Source organism: Cottoperca gobio, chromosome 15 (assembly GCF_900634415.1).
Source record: "Cottoperca gobio chromosome 15, fCotGob3.1, whole genome shotgun sequence".
In the NCBI taxonomy this organism is placed as follows: domain Eukaryota; kingdom Metazoa; phylum Chordata; class Actinopteri; order Perciformes; family Bovichtidae; genus Cottoperca; species Cottoperca gobio.
In genome coordinates this window covers 10,273,388-10,295,383 of record NC_041369.1, presented here as the reverse complement: position 1 = coordinate 10,295,383, position 21,996 = coordinate 10,273,388, and the positions used below count along the sequence as shown (strand labels likewise).

At 39.7% G+C, this 21,996-nt stretch overlaps 1 protein-coding gene across 9 annotated transcripts; it reads left to right on the top strand.

Moving 5' to 3' along the window:
• Positions 1-725: 725 nt before the first annotated feature.
• Positions 726-18,039, top strand: tbxtb (T-box transcription factor Tb). 9 transcript variants are annotated; one of them, XM_029450360.1, is made up of 15 exons: positions 726-842; positions 936-1,042; positions 3,038-3,145; positions 3,392-3,547; positions 5,736-5,816; positions 5,940-6,078; positions 6,171-6,285; positions 10,541-10,637; positions 12,646-12,717; positions 12,822-12,925; positions 13,107-13,167; positions 13,436-13,566; positions 13,665-13,767; positions 15,190-15,409; positions 15,505-15,615. In XM_029450360.1, exons 2-14 carry the CDS (start codon positions 959-961, stop codon positions 15,379-15,381), a joined length of 1,443 nt encoding a protein of 480 aa, XP_029306220.1. In that variant the 5' UTR covers positions 726-842; positions 936-958; the 3' UTR covers positions 15,382-15,409; positions 15,505-15,615. The 9 variants fall into 9 exon arrangements, 8 of the variants coding, with proteins under 8 accessions (XP_029306220.1, XP_029306222.1, XP_029306226.1 ...); XM_029450362.1 differs by lacking the exons at positions 15,190-15,409; positions 15,505-15,615 and adding an exon at positions 13,859-13,942; XM_029450361.1 differs by having other exon boundaries at positions 759-1,042.
• The last annotated feature ends 3,957 nt before the right edge of the window (positions 18,040-21,996 follow it).

Genomic DNA, 21,996 nt, shown 5'->3' with positions numbered 1-21,996 from the left:
TTCAGATTTCTTTTACACTGCTGGCCACTTACCAGATTGCATTTTAAAGGCTCTTTTGTGGCCATTGTTGCTACCTGAAGCCATTTGGGCATTCGTTTTGTAAGCTTCTTAGATTTCCTGTTAAGCAGGGTTGATCAGTGTACTACAGTGGGGCCCAGGTACATGATCCCTCCATGAAATTACCTCCAGCCTGCTTTACCATTGTCATATTAAACAAAACAATGCATGTAGTTACTAGAGATAAATAGTGTTGGTGCCAATTGCCTGGAAGATAATTCCATTCTAAGTGCCAGAAATGTGTAGTTTGCAGCAAAGGTATTCCCAGTTTGAACTGAGGGCTTAATCCTGACATTCCCAAAGACATGTCTGACCTACAAGGAACTCTGTTTTAATTCTATAAGAGGTAACTATTGAACTTCATGCACTGCTCAGAATGAAACGGCTGATCAGGGACACATGTGAAGGCTTAGAAACGAACCAGCATATGACTGCAAAAATACAAATTAAACCAGAGTTTAGGAGAAATATAGACTTAAAGACACTTTTGACTTCTTTGTTGGTTTTCCTCAGCTGCCTACATTTTATTGTATAGACCACTAAACCAGTCAAGGAAACAGCAAACAAATGCCAGCCTGAGACACAAATGAAATATTCATGCAGGGTCACAAACAAGTTTAAAATGTGAGTGTCTGTGTGTACAGTGTGAAGGCTTTACCATTGTTCTCTGTCACTTGGTAACCAGAGTTTTACTCAGTGGTACACTTTAAAGCCCCACGTTGGAAAGAGGAGTGTAACCTTTAAGACGTTACAGTGCGTTTGAAAAGCCCACACACCGACAACTGGTAAGCTATTTTTGAAAAATGACTTATATCCTCAGGTAGCATTGTCGTTCGATATCATTTTGGAATTTGATGCCAACAATCTTTTCTCTAAAGGTTACATCAATAGTGGATTTGCCATGACATCTGGGTACAAAGACCTTCATCAATCCAGCACTCTGTCCTCTATTTCAGATGCACACTTATTACCTGGCGTCAGAAAGGTATTTTAAATAACTCTCATCAGCGCTGACGGTTTCTATTTCATGTTCAAGTTTTATTTGTCATGTAAGTTAACACAGGGTCAATGGTACAATGAAATGTGTCTGAGAGAGACAGCACGTCAGCTCAGCTGTCAAAAATAAAATATTTAGAAGAAAAGAGTACGATATACAATTTAGTGCTATATACCATTTAAGTTAAAACAATGACACAAACAAGATAGCTTATGTACATGACAATATCCCTTGTATACATGAAAAGAAGGGGGGGTTGTGCAGTGCTGTAAATAATAATATTTATTTATATTTCTGTAGTGCAGACAGTGAGAGGGTGTGTCTGTGGGTCTGGAGGTTGAGAAGCCTGATGGCTTGGTGGTAAACATTTGTATCCTGTTAACCTGTTAAACAACATTTGAATCAGTGACGGATAAACATAGAGTAATTAATTAATATGCTTTCATCGTGGTCCAGTACAAGACATTACAGATTTCTCATGTGAGTGAACAAACAAGCTGCCAGAATAAAGCTTCTTGTGCTGAATAGATGTTCTCAGTCAGTGTAACAAAGTGGTTTAATTGTTGCATGTCACGGACTGAGATCATGGCTGAACCAGTACAGTGTGTACCAAGACCCATTCGGTTCTCCCCTGATATTATCTACTGGCTCGGTGACCGAAAGTTGTGTAATCCTGCTCTATTGTGTCATTTCAATTGTGTCCTTGTTTACGTGCCTCTCTCTGGTATTCACTGCTGTCTGCTGTAGGCCTGAAGCCGAGCTATTCATGACTGTCCTGGGGGTGAGAGAGCTGCATTATTTTTCTCTGAAGTAGCTCAAATACGTTTTAAAGACGCAGGAACTGGCAACAAGTTATGGTTAATGGTCGGCTTGGTTACAAGTGGAAACACTTTTTCCAAACAGCCCCTCAAGGTCTTCACGCTTCTTTCATCCTCTGCCACAAACTGCTTCTGTTTACACCTGCAGCATCTAAAGTCTTTATTTTCTATTTTTGTACCATTCTCTTTATGGATCAGGAGCTTATGTCCACCTCACTGCAGTATCATGATCGCTGTCTAGCAGAGTGACCTGGTACAGCAGGACAGCTGCATTATCTTCCCCTGATTTATAGCGTCAGGGAGCGCAGATGGATGCTGCCTTCGCTCCGTCACTGACACTTTGCACACAGCAGTAAGAGCAAAAAGAACTGCAGGTCCCTGAGCTCTACCACGACAGTATTACTGTGGCAACGAAACTGATAAAACCCCTGTGTTTCCAGCAGCTTTTGTGAGAAAAGACAAAGCAGACACTTCCTGCACAGGCTCAGCCCATAAACTTCAGTAATATGGTTATTCAGTGGCAGCCTGCTAAGAACAAGGCATTTCTCAGAGCCAGGGCGACTTCTGAGAGAAGACTTAGATCAGGGAGTGCAGTCCTCCCATAAAAGCTCAAGCATGTTTCATTCTTCATTTCAGGGTCATGAAAGGGAGCATATGGCTCCATGTTTAGTAGTTAATCTGCTTTGGCATGTCACTCCCATTAGCCTTGCATTCTTTGTTAACATGCTCCATATTTTGCATTCCATTGCATCTTATATTTTCTCTTTCCACTCTGGGACAAGTTAACATTTGCCTTAATATGCATTAGTCGAAATCTGCCTCTAAAACCTTCCTCTGCAACATCTGTTGGGAATCAGTCTTCATCCGGATTAAATAAGTACACCAATGATATGCTTAGGGCAGATCACAGCCCTACAAAATTGTTTTCTGGAGACATGCTGGAAATAAGGTGAGAGCTTTGTAGAAAAAAAGGTGGGCATATTCCTCCTGCGTATGATTTCTTTGCTGGATTTTGCACGAACACAATGTCAGGCTGTTGTGTGGGAGGTTGCTCTTGGCAGACGAGGGGGATTACCAAAAATGCATTCTTTTTTTTAATCTTCAGGCAAGCTGACTGATTCCCTCCCACAGCATCTATATTTGTTTTGTTTTTTACTGTTGATAGGCAGGGGATGGAGTCAAAGCCGAGCACCAGAGGAGGAAAGTAGCGCATTTCAGCTGTCCAGACCCGGACCAGGAGGCCAAGGCCCGGCATCAGGCTCAGCTCGAGCAGGTTGATAAATACTGTCACAACGATAACATGTTTAAGACACTTTCATAGTCACTTGTTGTGTTGCCAGTCATCAGCAGAGAAGGCAGAATGACGCAGTGGGAGAACACGCTCTTTGATCTGTAGTCAATACTTTCTTAATCGCCTCGTCAATAATGAAGCACAGCACTGCCTCCATACTCAGGTGGTACTTCCTTTTAGCTCACTTCCCCTCAGTTAGTCTCCTTCCTTTTCTTGTTTGTCCTCCAGCGCCATCTAGAGGCCTACAGGAACATGCACCGTCTCAGAGATGCCCTCCGTCACCGCTACGCTGCCCTGCTCAAAGTCAAGGTTCACTCACAAAGATTACTGCTGCAGCAGAGAGACGAAGCAGCCAGAGCAAAGTCAGAGAGGGAATCTCAGCAGGTACTTCATTACATCTTAACGCTGCAAAACTGAGGGCTTTATTTGAGTCATTCCCATGAGTTGCAGAGGTCAACATCTGTTTTACATTAATAGTTTCAGATGAAAGATAAGTGTTTTTCTTTGTAGTGACATTATTTGTTATAAGTTATGTGCTTTAATTTAATGAATTTTTAAAATATTGATATATTTCCAGATTATTATTTCCATTAGTAAGTTTATTATTTCCACATATAACAACTTGTGTGGCAGAAATCTGCTTCAGGGCCAAGTGTTCAGCCCAAGATTCTGTTTCTAAATTAGTTTGTTGTAATTTCACTAAACACGTTTATTTAGAATGAGAGCACAATATAAACTGAAATAATAATAAAATAATTAAAATAATAGAAGTCTAAATGTTAAGACTTTGAGACAGGGCCCCTCTACAATACACAGGTAAACATCAAACAATAATGCAGCAATGACAAGCATTAATTGATATTGTATTTTTTTTTTTCACCAGGGACATTGCACATTAACACTTCAGTAACAACCTCAATGTAAATATTCTTAATACGAAACATTACAATACATAAATACATTACAAAAGTAACATGTAAAAACAAAAGTATGCAACAACAGGGCCAGAGAGGAGGTATGATTACTTATGATTGCAGATTTGGTGCCATGTATTTACATTTGTATCTACAGTAAATGTTTTGATGTAAACTATGGTCTAAGTCACAACTTCAGCTTTCTTCAGCGGGACAATTATTTTGCTGGAGGGCCTGATTTCACTCACAGGCTGCTGTTTGCCTTCCACTGCACTTTGTCTGAGCTCAAATACACAACCCTGCAAATCAAAGCCTCCTTGTTTTGCCTACAACACCTTCACTTTCTCTTGTACTCCTGAAGTGACATGCATAACATTAAAACGGTTGCAGCAGCAGTTTACAACTTAATCCTTTAAATCCTGCGCAGTATAGGCAGTAAAGCAGGCTAACACTTTCGATGAATGGGACTTCTGGAGCAACTGTTGTTGTTATTTATTCAAAAGTTAACTTTCTACAGATAAAACAAATAAGTTGAAGTGATGTTTGAGCAGGTAATCTAAGTGTTTCTGCTTCATTTTATGAAAGCAAAGAAAGGCCGTAATAATTTAAATCTTATAAACAGAGTGCCTTATAGTGAAATTGAATCACTACTAACTCATTAATGTTGAAATTTAAACACCATTGAGTTTTAGCATTGAAATATTTTATTTTGAATTGACAAGGTACAGTTTCCCCTTTCACATGTGTCACATGTTTTCATATTGTCATTTGATAAACTCTCATTATTAAAATAGCAATCATAGTTGTTTTAAATAAAGCTTGTTGAACATTGAACACCACTTGAGGGAAATTCAAACCACAAATTTAGATAGATAGGAAACGCTATTAATTCAGTGGTATTTAAATATCAACAATAAAGTTTTAGTAATGCTGACGTTTCGCAATTAGGTTGCATTAAGTTGTTTACATATTATTATATTATATTATAACTCACATATTATGAGCTTTTTTACTTCTATACATTCTTTCACTTTTTTCTTTTCTCTTTACAAATTTAGTTTCTTGTTCTTGTGTAAAAAAGCTCCTTCTGCCGTAGCTGTTGTGATTGACTTTGATTTTGACTGTCTCGTGTCTGTTCTGACGGGGTGTGAAAAGAGCAATAACCTTTAGAGAGGGTCTGCATAGAGGGGGTCTAACATGAGAGAGATCCTGTCTTATCTTCCCCTCCTGTAAAAGCTGAGCTTCTTCAGGAGGATGTAATTGTCCTCTCTAATGACTTGCACTTGGTGGGGGGAGACAAAGAGAGCACAATAAAGGACTATAGAGGCCCTCCAGTAGGAATCCTTTGCTTCAAATTGCTGAGCAAATGAAACTACCCGTTGTTTCCTCAGCTCAGATCGAGAGGCTCCGTCACAGACACAGAGGTGAGGCAGGACCAAAGCAGGCAAAGGAAAAGAACACCTGCTGGGGCCTAATTGGTCCTTGCTGCTGTTAATGGCTTCCTGTGGCTGTGTGTTTACTTCTCATTTGTTCTGTGTACTCTGTTTCCCAGCCCCTGAAACAAGGGAGGCTTGCTTTAAATCTCTTTTCCCACAACTCTCAGTCTCTGTCCTTCTCTGACTGTCTGTCTGCCTCCTTCTCTTCTCTTCTTTACTCAGAAACAAAAGAAGTTGGCCTTCTCCAAACTGCAGCACAATGACTCGTACCTGAAGTCCCTCCCCAAAACCAGCTATTACCTGGTAGGTTTTTGCCCCAGCAGCAGAAGTATAACATCTTACTTGATTCCAGCTCAGTCATTGATTTATGTTTAATGCCTCACTGCGACATTCATCAAAGTGATCTGTCACTATTTCTTTCCTGAGATCTTTGACCTCCAGAGACAATTAGCTGAGCGTGGACATCTGAAAACCCACCACGTCTTGGAGGACTTTTATAGGCACATCACATATAACTGTCACCCATCACAGCTGCATACAAGTCTGGAGGATGTCAGGACAAGGAGTTGAGTTACAGCTTGATAGAAAAACCTTCTTTCTAGATCTATGATGGAAAAAAAACTATAGATGTAATGTGTGTTGATGTAACGTTTACAGTGCTGGAAAGCAGACCTGCAGCTGATTTGATGACTCACAAGACTTCAGGAAAACATCCCTGCACTGCTGAAAATAGAGGACATGAAGGCCAATCCAGGAGGAGACTACCTACACTGTAATAAGTCTGGCTTGTGCTCATCTTTCTTTTAAAGTCACAACAAAGTTGATGAAGAAACATGTTTAATCTGTGGGCAACTACCCCTTCGATAAAGTACAGTCAATTAGATTCATCCAAAAAATCTTATCATTTCATATCAATGTGCATCACTTTTTTTTTGTCCTGACCCTTGTATTTCAGGCTTACTGGTATTTTTTTTAAATAATCATTATCTCTGCTGCCTTGATTATAAAACCTCCAGCATTAAGTACTTTTAAAGCAACAGTTTTTACATGTTGGGACATAAGCTTATTCACTTTCTTGAGAGTAAGATGAGACGATCGATACCACACTCATGTCTGTACGTTAAATATAATGCTACAGCCAGAAACTAGTTAGCTTAGCTTAGTATAAAGACTGGAAACATCTAGCCTTGCTCTTTCCAAAGGTAACTAAATCTACCTACCAGCACCTCTAGGCCCTCCAGGCCCTGTCACACACATCCATATGACAGAAACGTATGCTGGCGTATACGAAATATCGGCAATAGGTTGATATAAATTAAAGGTAAGTTGTGATCGTTTGAAGGACGCAGACGGTACGCCAAACACGGCAGACATACGGCCCTGTCACACAGTTCTGTATGGCAGAAACATGCCGATGAAAAGTAGCTCAAAATTTGTCAGAGTCCAAATACGTCCAACTTTTCCACAGCGGTGTTGTAGCTGACGTATACATAACAAATACATAACAAATTATTATACGTATGTTAAACATTGATAGCTTATCACTTACTTATTTAAAACGTATCAGAGCGTCTGGCCAACGGAGCTGGAAAAGTGCCATCTGGTTCACGTCATGCTGATGCTGGAGAACGGCTAACATGCTGAACGCTAGCTGTACTGTAGAAACACGTTAATAAGTTACTCCGTCGTCAGGCATCATCTTACCATAGGGTAGGAATAGGGTATCCACTCGTTATCAATACATTGGCTGTAGGAGTCACCGCCAGCCGACGTAGCCTATATCTAACGTACCTCTAACGTAGTCACGTAGGTATTCACGTAGGTATTCACGTAGGTATTCACGTACTGTATTTACGTAGGTAAGTATTCACGCACGTATTCCGTATTCACGTATGTCTAACGTCACGTAACGTCTGCATAACTTATGAAGCACACGTCGGATACGTTCGGTAATTTTGAACATGCTCAAAACATCATCGTTCAACAACGCACCCCAGCGTAACACAGCGAGCTCTTAACGAATACTACTTATACCTTACCTTATATCAACGCACCCCAGCGTAACACAGTGAGCTCTTAACGAATACTACTTATACCTTACCTTATATCAACGTAAACCAGCGTTGACGATATTTTGTATACGCCATATTTTTGTATATGCTATGCATTCGTTGGGCATTCGTCTGATACATTTTGTATAAGTAAGTGATACTCTATCAATAGGTTAGAAATGCGTATCAGTATATGTTCACTTTTCCGATCCGATGAAAACTTGGACGTATTTACACTCTGACAAATTTCCGTATGCGCCGGCATACGGATATGTGTGACAGGGCCTTGACTGGGTCAATGATTTGAAAAAGCAACAGGTTGAGGTGTATAAGGTTTTCATGCTGGACTACAAGCTAAGCTAACTAGCCTCTTGGCTGCAGCATCGATATTCTCACTGACCACTAACTCTCCGCAAAAAGTAAATAGGCGCATTTCCCAAAACTTAGCACTACTGCTTTAAAATGACAATAACATAGTCAAATAATTCTTGAATTTATTTGACTACAATATTAGGCTGCGCCATAAAATGTTTGGCAAATACATTTAAAGACTTCCAGTACATTTTGTATATTTAAGGTCCTACATGTCTGAGGTTTAAAGAGACAGCTGGTGTTGGTGGTGGGCCGGCAGGGAGATGGTACTCAGCTGTAGAGGCCTCTGGTCTAAAACTGTGAGCACTCTGGATCTCTGTTTGCACTGCTTTTAAGAACAAACACAGACTCCACTGGAGGCTTGTTTAGCATTGGACCCTCCTGGAGGAGAGAGCTGATTACTCACGTAGAAGTGAGATGACCAAACACAATCTGACCCTACTGTTGTGGAGACTTGCCTCCTCAGACGGTCGCTTTGACTCGGACAAACATCATCCAGGAGAAAATGTCTTAATTATATCCGCTACAAATGAGATATAGCAATTGGACCAGTGGTGTCACTTCATGTCAGCACTGCGAGCAGATGCTGAACTGTTTGGAGAGTTGCTTCTCATTTAAAGCTTTATGGGCTTCCAGGCAAACAGTGATCCATTTAGCAAAAAGTTGCAGAGATAATCTGAGAGCCTGTTAGACTTGAGTTGTATTGTTTTACATTCATCACTAGTTATACAAGCATAATCCTTGTTTTTAAGAATGATGTACTACATAAGCTTCAGTTTTAGGAGGTTTTGCTTATTCTTCAGCTGACACTTTAGCTGACATCATCTTGCAGTTTATACACTTGAGCCCCCACTTCCAACTCAATTTATCATCGAATATCGACTGACATTTCAACTCCTTTTATCACTTTCACTTCAACTTCCACTTCATTCAGCGCTGAACTGAAGCTAAACTGAAACTTGTGCTTCTTTCAGCACATCCATTTTACTGCTGTTTCATATTCTTCAACTTTAATTGTTTCAGTATTTTAATTATTTCAAGTGTTTCAATTCCTACATTTTAGCAGCAAGTTTGAAGTATTATTTGTTTTGAAATTATTGTAAGTGGTGATTGATTGCCTTGAAAGAACTTTGACAGTATATTCCAGAAAACTCCCAAACTCTTCTCTTTTCCCCCTAAGTGTGAGGGCTTTCTGTCCCTTTATATCATGACACTCAACAGCTGGCCATTAATGTAGGTGCTGTTAGCTTCAAATACAAATTTCACAAATTATACTCTACAGCTATTTCTGCTTTTAATCTAAAGAAAATAATCTCCAAGCCCTGTTGTTCAGATACACTTTACATTTATGCACCTGCTCATATCCCCCTCAGTGTCTTTTGTGTTTACATGTTGTGAATGTTTAACAGAACAGTGTCGGCCGCTGTCAGCGTTGTTGTTAATTAGGACTGAACTCTGTTTAGTAGGAGCATGTATGATGTTAGCACGAGGCTGCCACCGTCAAACAGCACATTGGCTTGGGGACATTAGGAGCTTGGTAAGAAGGCGAGTGAAGGCTTGCACTGACAAGTCCTCCATCAGTGTGAAATCTCACCACTCCACAGACAAACATGGTGAGACAGCGGCCCTCTTGCGCCCCCAACCACCCCCTGTGCCAAAGGCACATTCCCCACATCCGTAAGAAATACCCAAAATAAAAGCAATTAGAGCTGAAGCCAAAATATGGAGTCGGCAAAGTCCTTGTTTATATTTTTAAGTATTGAGCCAATTCATCCAATCTGTCCTGCTTTGTGGCTATTTATATGTTTATTATTAGCTGCTGTGATTTATTGGACAGTTGAGGGAGTAATTTGCTATCTTTGTGGCCATCTGGTCATGGTCTCTTCAACATGTTGAATTTCACGAGTATGCATTACAGGTCTACAAAATTAAATTGACCAGAACATACCATGTCTATTACTATATATTGACTTCAATGAGTGGAACATGTACATAAGACGGGGCTAGTCGAGTTGCCTCTTATTATTTAGGATCCTGCTAGGCATAATTTTTAATCCGTTTTTTATATTCAAGCTTCTGCAGCGTCACCTGTCAACATGTCAGCACTAATACTGTACATATATGAGTGCACAGGTCCACATCCTCATTCCCCCACCTGCCTCTGGGTTTGTATAGATCTGTTACCTGCTGCACCGTCCTGTGAGTAAACGCTGCCTTGCTCAGGAGTCCTCCCTGGAGCCAGTTTGCACCCAGCAGACAAAGTGTGTTGTCACCCGAGTGCGCAGTGTTATTGGGTGTGAGCTGCACCACACTATGGGCTACTCTTGAGAAGTAGCACACCATTATGAATATATTAACAACCCGACATTTTGTGTGCAGGTCAGACATCACAGCAGTAAGTAAGTTGACCGGACCATAATATGTTTTGAGACAGCTGTTCCTCAATCATTATCCCTTAGGTGAAAATTAGATTTCTTGTTGATGGCCTTTTCTTCTTCCAGCTGTAAAATGTACTAATGTGTGTGTGTGTGTGTGTGTGTGTGTGTGTGTGTGTGTGTGTGTGTGTGTGTGTGTGTGTGTGTGTGTGTGTGTGTGTGTGTGTAGGTTATTAGAGCGAGAGTCCTGTCTAGGGGAGAGTTCGACGGAGCAGAACTTCGGTGGCAGCCAGGAGAAGGATGAAATTGAGCAAATGTTTCCCAAGGTTAGTGTCAAAACCACAGGGGCAGTAATCCCTCTTAACAAGGGCAGTGAGAGGCAAACACACCTGGAGCAGTGATCACCCGACTGCCTCCCCAAACCAACACGCATAAACCCACACTGATAGAACACACTCGGCAGCATGACGTATTACTGCGGCCTTCATAATATAGCCTACGTTCATTCTCTTTGCATTCAGATTAGATTTCCTTTTACATAGTACACTTACATTAAATATTAAATATTAAAGTAATAGTTACTTTACAGAGAAGCTACATCAAAGCAGCTTAGCTTATCTTAGCATAAAGACTGGAAACATGGACAAACAACTAGCCGGGCTGTGTACAAAGGTAGCACAATCCACCTACCAGCACCTCTAAATCACACCAACACATGACATCTAGTTTTTATTAATACATTAAAAATGTTTTAAAGAGTATCCACTGCTCATCACTGCTCCCAGCAAACCAATAATTCAACCCTTAAACTATTATGTTCAGACACAGCCAGGCTAGCTGTTTGTCCATGTTTGCAGTCTTTAGCTAAACCAGAGTATAATTGTAGCTTGTGTCAAGATAAAGGCTCACCATGCCTATTACCCAAAGAGCAAGGGAGACAAATGATATTAAGATAAAAATATATAGAGATTTGTTTTCGATCTTTGCATTGATACAAGAGATCAGGAGAGAGGCTGGGAAAAATACTCAGAAAAGTGAGAACATTGGAGACGAGGTTATGCTCAGGTGCTGAGATGAGCATATACGGACAAGCACGCAGGACTCATTTTTCTCTCACCTCAGTGTCAAAACGGGCCTGAGCAAACAGAGGATGGGCCTGGCTGGAGGGAGAGCAGGGGAAGGCAAACAATGGTCAGACGAGACTGGTGAAAGCCAGCAGGCATGCAGGGGCTTTAACTCCCAACAGCTCCGTGCTGACATCTCAGATCCTCCGCTGCCAGAGAGGCATGTCACCCCTATTGACAGCCTTAGGGTGTCATTTCAGGGTTCAGGCGTTTAGAGACTCCTACAATACGTTTGCGTGGGAACTGTGGTGACGTCAGGCCACAACCACCACACTTACCTCACAATAATATACACATGGAGGGATACAATTCAATTACTCTGCAAAAGATACTGCTTTTCTTTTGAACCATATACAGTGTCAGCGAGGTGTTGGGATGTTTGAGGTCATATTTAGTTTTTATTTGAATCATATTACATTATTGTCATGTTCTTCACTTATTTTAATCCTCTGTATGTGATGAGTTAATGAGAACGTAGGACAATGCCAGTGTTTCAGCAACTTTTAGCCCATTTGTTACAAATAAAATGTGGTTTATATGATTGCTTTATATCTCAATGTGAAGGTTGCCCCTTGGCTTACATTCATTACAATATGAAGATCAGCTAGCAGCAAGACATGAAATTTTGTTATTGAATAGAAGTTTAGATTGCAACAATGCTGAACTTATAAGTAAAATAAAACCAGATGTTGACAGTGACATCATAACTTAAGCAACTTGTGTCTCATAGTGTTGATTTTCATACACCGCTGGGTCAAACGAAAATCAGCGCTGGCCTCGACGGTGAGAATACACTGATAAACCACATTATCATGCAACAATGCTGAACTATAAGTAAACGCAAAGCAAAGCAAAATGAATGCAGACATGAATCTGTTCTCTGAAGTTTATTTGAGTTACACCTGTATTTCATCCTTTGAGGATCGGAGGAAAGGGCTGGGGGATCTATATAGCACCATATACTGTAGATCAATAACATCACAACAGGAAGTGGCCTAGTGTGACAGTTAGCGCTGGGTGGGGTGTTGGAGGAGGAGAGAGAGGCGCCAAACAGGACACTAGGACTGTGGGAAATGACACAGGCTATGACACCTATGACTTTTACGCCATGGTTATCTTAGCTCGTATACAAGGGGATGTCTCATTTTAAATTACAAAATGATTAATGGACAAGGAAATGATAGATGAATGTAATATGTGCCACCCACAGATGAAAGCCCCCACATTTGCAACCCTACATCCTGACTTTATGAGGAACTTCCAGAGCAAGATGCCTGATTTGGTAGGTCAGCCGGTAACGTAGCCTCTTTTAGTCACAGTGTGTGGTAGACCAGCACAGAACAACAGAGGGAAACGCTCATGTTTACTGCTTTCTCTCAATCACAGATTATCCCTGAGATTCCTGAGAAGAGCAGGAAAGCAGAGATTTACTTGAGACGGCTGAGACAAATGCATGATCTTTGTTTGACCAACATGGCTTTCTCCCAAAGGTTGGTAATGCAGCAAACGGGAAGATACATAAAGGAAGTGATGCACTGACACGGATAGTTAAAATGTAGTTTTTTAGCAACATTTGGAACCAATGCGGCGAGATCAGAAGTGTATTGAAGGAGTCTTTCTTTAAACTGAGTGAGGTTTGTTTTTCTCTGCTTGCTGTGAACTCTGGTCCAGACTGCTGGAGAGGGAGACAGACTCACTGTGCTGGCAGGAGGAGCGAGGCAACCAAGATTTGGTTAGTAACACAAACCAGCCACAACACAACACAACACCGCTGAACGCTATGGAAGCTAACACGTAGCTGTCACACACTATCCGCCTTTAACGTTTGTTTTTTTCCCCTTTGGAAGCCACCATGGCAACAGGTCACACCGAATAAATTTACCAGAATACAGTAGTTATTTGTGAGCATGACACTGCGGCACTACATGTCTGGATGTAAATCAGTTCATTACAAATGGAGTTATCAGTGAGAGATGTTTTCCGTCCTTGTTCTTTCATAGATGCTTCCAGGCATTGACTCCAAGACGAGCCAAACCAACCAGGAGCCTCTCTGCTCTCCAAAACAACAAGGAAGTGTTCGGAGTGACCGGCCTTCATGTCCCCAGGAGCTGAGCAGAATGACCTCGGCCAGGTGCTTGAAATAAACATCCATAATATTTTAATATTAATTTGTTTGTTGGAGACAAAAGACTGATTGTCACTGTGCACATGTGGGTGTTTTCTTGGTAGCCATCAAAGTCTTCAGACTCTGGTTTGGGACACAGCAGCGTGCTGTCGTAAAACACCTGATCCCTTGTCCATTGAAGATGTGTGTCAACAAAAGCATGTAGAGGTAAAATGATCTCTCAGATTGAATACATTTCTGTAACTGATTGTATTGGTTTTTTTTTAATTGATTTCTTTTTTTCTCGTTTTCTCTTTAGATAATTGAATGTGGATTTAAGCTATGGAAGAACTATTTAGAAAACACAGATCACTGAAGACACAAGAGCATCTCTTTAGAGGGAATATATATATATATATATATATATATTATTAACAATAAAAAATATGAAAGATACTTTTTTTTTTTACATTTTACTTTTAACATTATAACCATGTGTTTATTCCGTGTCACACTATTTTATACGTTTATACAATCGTATAACATACAATATAATATGTTCGTTATTATTAAATGGTTCTATTTTTGTAAATTGTTAATTTTACACACATATATATATATATATATATATATATATATATACACAATATATATACATATATATGTGTGTGTGTGTGTGTAAAACAAAAAATATATATATATGTGTCTGTGTAAAATATATATGTGTGTGTAATAACCCTAACTAACTAACTAACCCTATATATATATATATATATATATATATATATATATATATATATATATATATATATAAAATATAAATCTCTATATGTACATATGGTAAAGTCCGCATACATTAGGTTTTCTGAAATAAAAAGCATACTATGATAATATTCAACTGTTGGAACTGTGATAAGTATTGCTGTGAAATGATGAAGTTTTACAACCATTTTATTAAGTAACACCTCAACAGTTTGCAATACAATTATTAAGGATGTGGTTGTTGCACTTGAGAGTGATTTTGTTTGTGTTTATGTAGTCATTAATTTATTCATTAATTCATTAATAATATTAGAAGAGCATATTCTTTCATTCCCTGATTGGCGCAGTTTTAGCCCACTAACACATGACTGAAACAATTCCTGGGTTTCTTGAAAATGTCCTAAATTGGCTTACCAAATCTGTCCCAGTCAGAAGGGTTTTCTTTTATATAAGAATTGGGCAACATTTATCTTCAGAAAGTCAAAAAGAAAACTGGAGTCAAATCTGAGCCTTCGGGGACTGAAGACCAGCCCCAGTATGTCAGCACACAGTGGTTTGCTCTCTGCAGGTGTGGCTTTGATGTAAGTGTCAATGTTTACAGGTTGATGTAATAAAGTAGGTCAAACTGCTTTATTCAAAATCCTGTGGACCTCAATGATATGGCCGCTCCCAACCAATCGGTGGGAAGCCCGCAAAGATCAAAGAGGAGATGAGCCAACCATGTCTGCTCCAAACACCCATCCTGAGCCGTAGCCTCTCTTCAGCCTATATATATAGGGAAGCTGTTCATGACGTCCTGCGACCTGAGATTACTGTTTGTGGAGGCACAAGAAGAGGAAAGAGATTTAGTTTTTTTTCAAATAACCCCTGTAGATTACATTTATTCAGCCCTGGAGCTGTTGGACAGGATGGCCTCCGGCGAGTGTCCCGGGAAAGCCAGTCAGAACCGGGTGGATCACCTTCTCAGCGCCGTGGAGAGTGAGCTGCAGGCCGGCAGCGAGAAGGGTGACCCCACTGAGAAGGAACTCAAAGTGTCTCTGGATGAGAACGAGCTTTGGCAGAAATTTAAGGATCTTATAAATGAAATGATAGTTACAAAGAATGGCAGGTGAGGTTACAAACAAACTTTCTATAATATTAGATCAAATACAGCACTTATATAATAATAATAATCAAAATATTGGTTTCATTGTTTTTATCAAGGCGCATGTTTCCGGTGCTGAAAGTGAACGTGTCCGGATTGGACCCGAACGCCATGTATTCTATTTTGCTGGACTTCGTATCTGCGGACAATCACAGGTGGAAGTACGTGAATGGGGAGTGGGTCCCCGGTGGCAAACCTGAACCTCAAACTCCCAGCTGCGTGTACATCCACCCGGACTCTCCAAACTTCGGAGCGCACTGGATGAAAGCGCCCGTCTCCTTTAGTAAAGTCAAACTCACCAATAAGCTGAACGGAGGAGGTCAGGTAAGGAGATGATGTTCGATGTTAAGTACTATCTTTGGTTTTTCTTCAGATATAAAACGAATAATTTTTCCAAAATGCTATGCTTTTTTGAAATAAATCAAAAATAATACACACGTGGAAATTATGAATATTTTTGTTTTGATTTACAGATAATGTTAAATTCCTTACATAAGTACGAGCCACGCATCCATATAGTGCGGGTTGGAGGCCCAAGGAGGATGATCACCAGCCACTCTTTCCCAGAGACGCAGTTCATTGCAGTAACAGCATACCAAAACGAAGAGGTTGGCAATGAAATATCTTTTTAAATAGTAAACTGATTTGAAACGTATTACTAAAATGAACGCAACAATAATATTTACGCACAGCATTTAGTCCTTTGTGATAATTAACGGTGGATAACCACAATTCTAATGATCTTTTTGTCGTTACTGTTTGGATCTTAGGTAACTGCTCTTAAAATAAAGCACAACCCTTTTGCCAAGGCCTTCCTCGATGCAAAGGAGAGGTAAACAATTCACATTTTTATATTTAAACATTGTATTTATGTCTTTAAGATGTGTAAAAGTTTAGTTTAACATTATGTGAAGTATACCATCAATCATTTCCTTTTTTTTAAGAAGTGATCACAAAGACATCAGAGAAGATGCCAATGAAAACCAGCAGTCAACTTACTCTCAATGTGAGTAGTGTATTTCTTTTTTTCATGTAGCCATCTGATTTCATGTCACACTTTGTTATAGTCGAGCTACATGGTGCCCATATGGTTTCATAATGTCTCTTCTCGTCCGTGGAGCCAGTAGGTGGTTGGTTTATCCCAGGCACAGGCTCTCTCTGCCCTCCTGCCAGTCCTCACAGCCAGTTTGGGAGTCCCATCTCCCTCTCGCCATCACACGGCTGTGAGCGCTACTCCACCCTGAGGAACCACCGCTCGGCCCCCTACACTAGTCCTTACGCCCATCGGACCAACTCACCCAGTGAGTGGTCTCTTCCACCCTTTTCATTCACACACCACTTCCTCCCCTTGCTATTAACAAGAAACGCAAACAAATGTTGCTGAGCGTGGGATGTTTTGCATTCCTCTGGCTTTTGTGAGAGTGGAGCCACAGAGCTGTAAATTGTTGGGCTTCAGACGGGGAATGTATGGAGGGAATAGTCACACCTTTAACTGTCATACTGATATCAGAGGGACAGGAAGTACTTAATCACAACAGGTTCAGTGATAACATGATTTCTGACAAATACATTTGACACCATTAGTGCCCTGTATACCTGCTGAACCCCGGTGCCTCTGTTTGTGTTTTAGTCGGTTACTCCGATAACTCGCCAGCCTGTCTGTCGATGCTCTCAAGCCACGATAACTGGTCCGGCCTACAGATGCCGACACACTCCAGCATGATGTCCATTGCCCACAATTCCACCTCTGGTACCAACTCTAGGTTTGTATAATTCCTTTTCTTTTTTCTTATTGCACAAACTGAACACATAACAATACAACTCACAAACACAAAGACGATGATGTAAACAGAGAGAAGAACTAAATTACAAAACAAAACACAGAACAGCAGAACATTAACAGGACAACAAGTTATTAGGATATTCAAGTTTCATAGGTGCAAGTTAGACTTTTTTCTGCTATTCTATATGACATAAAACATCTTAAGTCCATCTGTCCAGGAGATAAGTGATAAATACAGTTTGCTTAATGGAGCATATATGAATTTGCTGTCTGAAATGTGTTTTTCTTGTCTTTTTCACTGGACATTATTGAAAAATTGGCTTAATGTTCTGTAACCATTCATATATGTCACACTTTAAAAAAAGTTTTTTATGGATGCCATTTTTGAATTTTTGCACGAGTATCAAGAAGCTTTCTGTCCATGTCTCTGTACAGTCAGTACACCAGCCTGTGGTCAGTGGGTAACTCTCCCCTGACTCCCGTGTCCCAGAATGGGGGGATAAACAACAGCCTGAGCTCCCAGTTCCTTCGAGGGTCCAGCAGCCACTACCCCAGCCTGTCTCACTCAGTCGCAGTGCCCTCCTCTGGCACTCCCATGTACGACAGCGGCACAGTTACAGAACTGCACGACACAGCTCAGTACGATACCTCTCCACACGGGCGACTACCTTCAGCCTGGACTCCTGTGACACCTCCGTCCCTCTGATGGAAGTTTCATGTGTCATGAAATGATGTCTGCAGGATGTTTGGTCTGCTGTAACTTAAGAGAAGAATCAACACCATAATAATTATTTGTTCCCAAAATCAAATTTCACAGGTAAAAGACTATTTTCAGTTTTGGGGCACTTTCAGGGCATTAATCCTGAATTAATTAAGAAATAATTTTCCACTTCTTAATTGGTATTCACAAGAAGCTACAGAGACTTTGAGTTCTTGAAGTAAACCTTTAAAAATGTGCTTTGTTCTCAATAAATCACAGAGAGTTTCTATTTGTTTTTAACTCAGAAAACACAGAATTAGTATGCTTACTTTTTTTTAAACTTTTCTTCAGCATAGCAGAAAAAATATATACTTTAATATTTGTGAACCAAAATACATTTTAACCTGCTTATGTTAAGCATAACTGATATTTACAGCAGTAACCAAAAAAACAATGTACAGTTGACAAATGTTGAATGATGTTAAACAATGTTTATAGTGTAAATTAGAGAGTAATTGAGATTTACCATGTAAATAGATAAATGACGCTTTATGTATCACAATGACGCTGTTTGAGATATTGTGTTCCAGGTAAAAATGAAATGCAAAAGGGGATCTAATGTTAATATTCTGCTATGCAGATGATACAAAACTTTCTATAACATTAAAAACAAAACATCATTGCACACTCCACTGCTCTTTATGTTGTTGTTTAAGTTGTCCAAATTCATCCACCTTGGACACAGTGTCCTTTTCGTTTTCATTGTGATGCCACACCACGTTATTTAATTCGCTGAGAAATGGGACGCATCCAGATTTCTGGCCCATTTATTACATCCTTATATACAGTATCTGGCTATGGACTATCCTCCAGTGGGCTTTTTTAAAGTTATAATCTACACCGGTGGTTCGCCGAGTCAGGTCGAGGGACCTCCAGGGTTGCTTTAGATTAATGGAGGTCCCCATCAACATGAGGGACATTTGAGTGTCCTGTGGTTCCTTGGGAGGTAGAATTGGGTCAGTGGTCTAATTCCAATCTCATTAGCGTTTCCTGACATAGATTTCCATCTTTTCTACAGAAGTCACTGGGTGTTAAGTCCAAAGCACCTGTTTTGTTAAATAATGAACCTGTCCCCCCCAAAAAAAAATATCTTAAAGATTCTCCAAAACTCATCCCAAAAAATATCAATTCCTGCCTTCCTATGCGTGTTTGTTGGTTTTGTTTCTCTCTGTAATAAACATTCAATCTGCTGTTTGTGATGAAATAACCTGGTGACTCAGCACTACAGCAGCTGCTGAAAAAGAACAAAACAAATACAACATAATTAGAAAATGCACCTCAAACTAAAATAAACTTGATTGTCTAAAAACAACCAACATAATGTTCATTCATACTTGAAAATGACAAGTAAACATTTTAAAGGATTGTTTAGGGTTGTATTTGTCATTTCGACATAATTGTTTTTGTATAGTGTTAAAAATGTGTGACATTAGCTTCAAAACTCAAATTCTCCGGCTCTATTTTTGAGGGTTAGGTAGTAGAAGAGGAGTCATTTTCACACTTGGGTGAGGAATTACATCCATGTACGTCTATAGGAGGGGGGTTGACTGCTGGGACTGTAGACAGTGTGTGGATGTCGGGGGGGAGAAACCTCAAAGATCAACACTTGACTTTTGCTCTCTCACCCTCTATTCACATGTCCCTGACATGAGGGCGGTCAACTCCTAAAGGATATTGGTAGCACATGATCATCTCCTGTGTGAAGGGACAAACTTTTGTCACACTCTGAAGACCTTTATAAACTTCAAAGTTGAATAAAAACATGTTTTTCCACGCTTTTGACAAAAGGACACTCTCTATTTAGTATCTGCTCGGTCCAGTGGTTCATTAAAGCTGAATCGCACTGAATTCAAATGTTTTAATTTATTTTTTACAAATGAACACCTGTATGGCTCTACTATTTATATCATAAGAAATACTGCTAAAAGCTTTTGTGTCCTTGTAATTCAATCATCCATTCCAGACGTATGTACACCTTTGAAACTTTGTGATTTCAAATAGAATTTCAAATAAAGTTAATAAAATGTATTAAATGTCCACATGCAAAAATAATCAGTTAAAGCCATTTACAAAACAATGTAATATTTAATAAAATTACACAACGCACTCTTTTTTTTAGCTTTTTAGCACAATCCTCTCAAAGTGCAAGCCCAGACATGCATTTTGTTAATTAGGTGAGAAAAATGCAATCAGTCTTGTAGAACCGGCATGAGATGATAATGACCTAACGGACGTAACTAAAGTGTGATGTTCCGTGTTTGACCAATGTTGTTGAACTGAAACCTTTGACACATATTAAATATATATAATATATAAATATATAATTCATATATTTACATCATGTACTAAATACTCATTTAAAAATATTTGCAACTAACAACATATTCTCAATCAAAATGTTCTCCAACCTGCGACCGTATCTTTGAATGTGACGGTGGACTGTAGGTTTTGTAAAGCTGTTGTGAGCAAGATGACTACAGATCACATTTAATTGGTTTGCCTCATTGAGTGCATCATATGGACAAACACACCCCACCACTTTGAATCTGGGCCTTCACATCTGCAATATTAAATGAGAAGTTTCCATCAATTCAACCTGAAAAGTTATACGGAGCTAGCCCAGAAAAGAATCCGACCTGATTGGGAATTTCTTGCACAGAGTTTATTCTACAGTTCCTGCCTCCTTCACTGGCGATCTGAGGGTTAAGGTTAGGGATAGCCTACACCTGCAGACTTAAATGGGGACTGGACACAGCTTGGTAGCCAGGTTTCTGTTTAACACGCATTGTTCTTATGTACCATAGAGATATTTATAGTAAAGGGAATAAAATGCACAAAATAATTACACATGCATTATAGGCAGACAGAGGGGAAGGACAGGAACTCTCTTCTTTGGATAACCCAAATAATCAAATGTCAGTGTTTTGCTAAAATGTTTGCTAGTTTGGATTCACACATTGAATTAAAAGCCGAAGTCAGCAAACAGGATCTACTGCTGTGAAGCGCTTGTCTGCACCATACTTCAGCTGATGTGAGCTGCAGGAATGAAGCTTTAAATTATTATATTTTAAATTAGTGTATGTATTTAATCAGAACTTCCTGATGTCTTGCTATTAACTTTTCAGTAGATGGAAAAAAAAAGCTCAAGGCAACAATTCAAGTCCTGTTTTAATTCCCAACTCGTCACAAAGCACAGAACAACCATTGTCCTTTAAAATGTTAGGGGGAATAAATCTGCCAGTGTATATGAACGCTTTCATTCACTTCCATTTGTGTGACAGGAGATTGTATCGTGAAATTTCTACATTGTGTCACATTTTATTTGTTTGGTTTGCATTTGCAAATAAAGGGACAGTTCACTCCAAAATCACTCCTAACCTGTTTTGAAGTCAAGATTGATTTAGTGTAAGTAGACGAGTGTTGAGTATTTTCTTTGCACCCGTGGTATATGGGGTTTGAATGGAGTGGCACAACGAAGAGAAGTTGAGCTGAGAAAGTGTAAAGAAAAAGGTATTATGGCTGAAGTGAAGCGAGGACAGTCAACGTACACAAGCCCATTCAGCCCTGGAGATCAAGGTCAGTGTATAAGGACATTACGACATCCCCCTCTTCTACAAGCAGCAACCACAAACTGACAGGAAGGAACAAACATCCAAGCCATTAAATCGAACACACAACTGCATCTCACTGTCAACCCACTGGATGAAGTGGTCTCTGTCTGTACTGTTACGTGTGCGTATACTATTGCATGTGTGGCATAGTTATTATATACAGTATATAAAGTATTATTACATATCATTGTCAAATCAATCAACACAGACAAGATAATACCAAAAAGGGAGGGTCTATTTTCTTTATGCAGTTTTTGTTTTGTGCAGATTCATGTCCATAAACACTATTTGTCTTGTTTTTTGTATTAATATATGTAGGTCATTTAAAGGTGTATGTCAATTGCTGTAAGAAACTATTGCAAATGTAGTAAATAATTGAAGTAAAAAGCATCATCAT

Excerpts from the sequence above, each read along its gene's own strand:
- tbxtb (XM_029450360.1), top strand. The coding sequence starts at position 959 with ATGACATCTGGGTACAAAGACCTTCATCAATCCAGCACTCTGTCCTCT. Across the intron at positions 1,043-3,037 it reads TATTACCTGGCGTCAGAAAG|GCAGGGGATGGAGTCAAAGC; the intron begins GTATTTTAAATA and ends TACTGTTGATAG. Across the intron at positions 5,817-5,939 it reads CCAAAACCAGCTATTACCTG|ATCTTTGACCTCCAGAGACA; the intron begins GTAGGTTTTTGC and ends TTCTTTCCTGAG.